The sequence below is a fragment of the Plasmodium gonderi genome (genome assembly GCF_002157705.1).
Source record: "Plasmodium gonderi DNA, contig: Pgo-contig_99, whole genome shotgun sequence".
NCBI classification, from domain to species: Eukaryota; Apicomplexa; class Aconoidasida; order Haemosporida; family Plasmodiidae; genus Plasmodium; species Plasmodium gonderi.
The window spans coordinates 26,687-31,317 of NW_021629028.1; the positions used below are offsets into that span (position 1 = coordinate 26,687).

Here is a 4,631-nt window from a genome sequence, read left to right on the forward strand (position 1 = left end):
TGAAAATTCAATATATAGCTAATATATTTTTTTATACATCATAATTTAATATTATTGATATAATATTAAAATCATAGATGATATAATTGCAAAAATTAATATATCATTCTATTTTTTTATTTATAAGAACTTTATCAGTAAAGAGGACAATATTATTTATAATTTATCATAAAAATAATATTTAGCTAGGATCTCATTATAATTTAATTATTAAGGATAATGAGCATATATGTGTATTTACTTATATAATATATTAATATTCTTTTATAAATATTACATTTAATTCTTCATTAGAAATACAATTTATACATGTTAAATATATTGTTAATTATTACACTAATTAAGTATATAATGCAATATTTTTTTTTAGATTGGATAATTTTGTATTAGTATTATGGCTCATGTGAAAGAGGTATATATAACTCTCTTAGTTAATATTATGTATTAAATGGATTATTCTAAAAAGCTAATAACAAATAAATGTTTTTATAGAATTTGCGTAATACCATAATTGACATGTGCTCAAACTACATTTCTCGTTTTATAAATTACATATAATGAAATAATTCACTAAAAAAATAATATATGTATGGTATTTTCCATTATAAATTATAGTGCGAACAATTTATATCATATTTACTTATATAATGAGTTTTCAATTTTATTGAGCAAGTTATATAAATTATAAAATAATTTCTTGTGTTAATAATTTTATTATAAAATTACATTTTAACTACCTATATCATTTATAAATAATATTGAATATTAATGTAGTATTTTATTTCGTATTCTAAATATTACACCTGAGACATTGGCAATATTGATTTCTAAAAAAAATAATAAGAAAGAAAAATTAGTTTAATAAGAAAACATATAAAATGTAGTTAATTCATTAATAATCCCAAACGTAAAAGTAAAAAAAATATGTTATATTATTTATTTTATAAAAAATTAAAATTTTAATTATACAAATAATTTATATAACACTACAAGTTAATAATTACTAAAAATATGGTACAAGTTAGCATACAATATAAATAATAATTAATATTAAATATAATATATTTACAGAGGAATATAAAAAAAATGAAATGCTTCTATATAATTGCTAGGCACTATTAAAAATAGCATTAATAAAAATCATAAAAAATATAATTTTATTAATTATTGTAAAATAATAAAAATCATAACTTCCAATACTATAAATAATCATTATAAATGTTGTATTATTACTTTTGTTCTTATTTATAATGTTTGCCCATATAATAGAAAAAACATTAAGTGTATTAAAGTGAACACAAATATTATGAACAATCGTTTATTTTATTTATCGAATTTTCCTTATATATATATTTTATTAACTTACAATATGTCTTATAATAATATTAAATATTTTACATTATAAAATAATATATATCATTGTGGTAATGCTATTAATGTACATATGCAATATTATAATGAATAATATATCTCATGAAGTTTCAATTTATATGTAGCAATAATATATATATTAAGTGTTTTTACATGAATACTTATATATATTTACTAAAAATTATCTAAACAACCTGAAACCTATAATGATATTTCATTTAATTTATTATACTATATGATTATTTTATTATAGTTGTGTTTCATATATTATAATATAAATATATATTTATTGTTATTTAGTATTCATATTAAATTTCAACAATATACATATATAATTTGTCTTTTGTACATTTACAAAAAAGAATAATTGCACTATGCAATAATAAGCATGATAGGGACATTAAATACATTAATAATTGAAAACAAATATGAACATCAATATTTGCTTATAAATTTATATTTATAAGAAATATAATATATATTATTATTTTGTAAATATTCTTATATTTTTAACGTAGTATTTTATAACATATAATTATTAAAACATTTTTTTTATTAATTCATATACATATAATGTCAGGACGAAAATATATGTCGCCATATGCATGTTCTTATTTTTATTAAAATTACGCTATTTCTAGAATCTAATAAAAAAATATATTTATATAAATATAATTTAATTATTTTATAAATATAATGATTCTTATTTCAGTCATTTCTTGAAGGTGTATTTCCTAGATATGCTGATGATTATAATTTAGTTACTACAAATGGCGATACGAATAGTTTGCGTCAAAGATTAACTGAAATATGTGAAGAAATACGAAATTCTATAATGCCTATGAAGACAAGTGAGAATGAAATAAGTATATTTGATTTAGGTTTCCGAGATATTGTAGTCTATTTAGATTATATCAAAAAAAGTATTACTGAAAAGGATAATCAAGAAACTTATGTTAATTGAAGTTGTAATTATTTCTTTTACAAAGTGAAACTTCTTATGAATTCATGTAGACTAATTGTAAAACAATAATGTCTTGTTATAAAGAAATGAGAAAACATGTGAACTTTGAAACTGATTATAAGGATGCTTTTGATATTTGTGCGGATAAATATGTACAGAGTGAATTTTGTTTTAAGGATAAAAATTCGTTCAGGATGATGGGATATATTGATATTGCATTTTATTATCTTTTTCATTTAAAAAATAAAACAGAATATGCAAAAAAATATAAGGATACGTATTTAAGTAATATTCAGAGTGTTTTACAATTTTTTAAAAACAGAAGTAATGTTTTCCCTCGTATTTTTCAAAGGATAAAGCAAGATTATGATGAAATTATCCAGGAAATGGAAACCCAAGGAGATAATACAGATAATCAAATATCTCAGTATATACCGGACGCAAAACCATTAGAAGTTATGGGAAACGAATTACAATTAATTATAGATATAGGAGATCAGGAAATGATAGTAAGAGAGGAGGATAATGCCATAAGTAAAGAAATAATCACAACATTACTTGTTTCAATATTTGCAATAATGATAATTATAATCATAGGTTATAAGGTTAAAATAAGTTTTGCTTATCAAATATATATTATCACAATGTATAATATGCACAATTTTGAAATTCTTATATTAAACAAATGACATATTCTTAAATATATGATTTTTTTTTAATAGACAGAGATCACATACCATTTTTAAAACATAAAGAAGGGAATATAATGAAGATGAAGAATAAACAAAATGAGAATATGGTAAACTCATTTGCTACACTTGAAGGAATATATAATGAATCAACTGATAATAAATATAGTTTAGCATATATCTCAGAGGGTTATTAGGAAATGTATAGTTTCTTTAAATATAATGACCTTATTTTTTTATCAGAACATAAAAATATAGTAACATAAATTGAGTATAAACAAAAAAATTTTGATGTTTCAAAGATAAGCTTAAGGACTCAAGATTTTCTGTTAGATATTGAAGTTTTCCTATTTTTTTGTAATGAGGCAATTGTACATTTTAGAGTGTGTCATATAGGTATAATAGTTTTACATAATACTTATATTTCTTTAATAATTATCCTACTATTTATTATAAGTTATATACTATTATTATACATATTATTTTCAATTTTTTGTGTATTCTAGTATATTTTTATATTTTATACTATTATTTTTATTGAAAATATTATTTATTTTTTATTATATATATATCATGTATGTCCATAATTTATTTTTATAGTATTTTTTTATAATGATTATCTAATTATAAAATTAATATTTATAATAATTATTATATATATTAGAATTTTATTCTTCATTAATTTACTATTTTAAGCACGTTATGATTATTGTATTTAATTATTTGCAATTCAAATAATGTATAATGTTCAAAAAGGTATTTTGAAGATATTTTATAACATCCAATATAATATTATATAATTTGGCTATATAGTATTATTATGTATATATGTTTTTTTTTATTATTATATTTCTTTTTATAATTAATTCATAAATGCCTTTTTTTTTTTTTTATTATACTAAAAAAATATAATGCATGTCACGAATATTGAATATTATATTTTATGTTATATAGGAAAAATAACGATATATATTGTTTATAAAAAACTTACAATGTTATTAGACTTAGTATAATAATAGGGAAAAAACTCTATACCTTATGTCAATATTTTAAATGATATACTTTTGAATTTTATATATTACAATTTTTATACTTTTTATTACATATATTTACATCTTTTTAAAATATATCCCCAAAATGCTTAAGATAGAAATACATCTGCAATATATTAATATACTTTAAAGCATTATAATATATGTATATTTGAATTCATATATATTTTATCAACATTTATTCAACAATATAGCGATATATGACATGCTATTATTTTTCTTCTTTATTATGTGTTTACATTCAATATAATTGTGTAATTTATTTAAAAATATATAAAATATCATTTTGACACTAAATTAATTTTTCAATTTTTAATATAAAGTTATGTATTTTCGAAGATTGTGAATTATTACGTACCTAAAATTCTAATGAATGTAATGTATATTTATCACATGCAATGCTACGATTTATATTAAAAATTATATAACCTAATTGCATAAACTTATATTAATGCTCATATAATAATATTAAAGTAATGGTTTATAGTATATATTTCAAAATATTTATCTATGTTTTTACTGAGGTGCATAATAATTCTGTTGAAAGTCCGTTTG

General features: G+C 18.6%; 1 protein-coding gene across 1 annotated transcript; it reads left to right on the forward strand.

Moving 5' to 3' along the window:
- Positions 1–2,212: 2,212 nt before the first annotated feature.
- PGO_001015 (variable surface protein) lies at positions 2,213–3,221 on the forward strand (the record flags this gene model as incomplete). Its single annotated transcript, XM_028690875.1, has 3 exons — positions 2,213–2,326; positions 2,386–2,950; positions 3,058–3,221. 3 exons carry the CDS (start codon positions 2,213–2,215, stop codon positions 3,219–3,221), a joined length of 843 nt encoding a protein of 280 aa, XP_028546676.1.
- Positions 3,222–4,631: the final 1,410 nt, after the last annotated feature.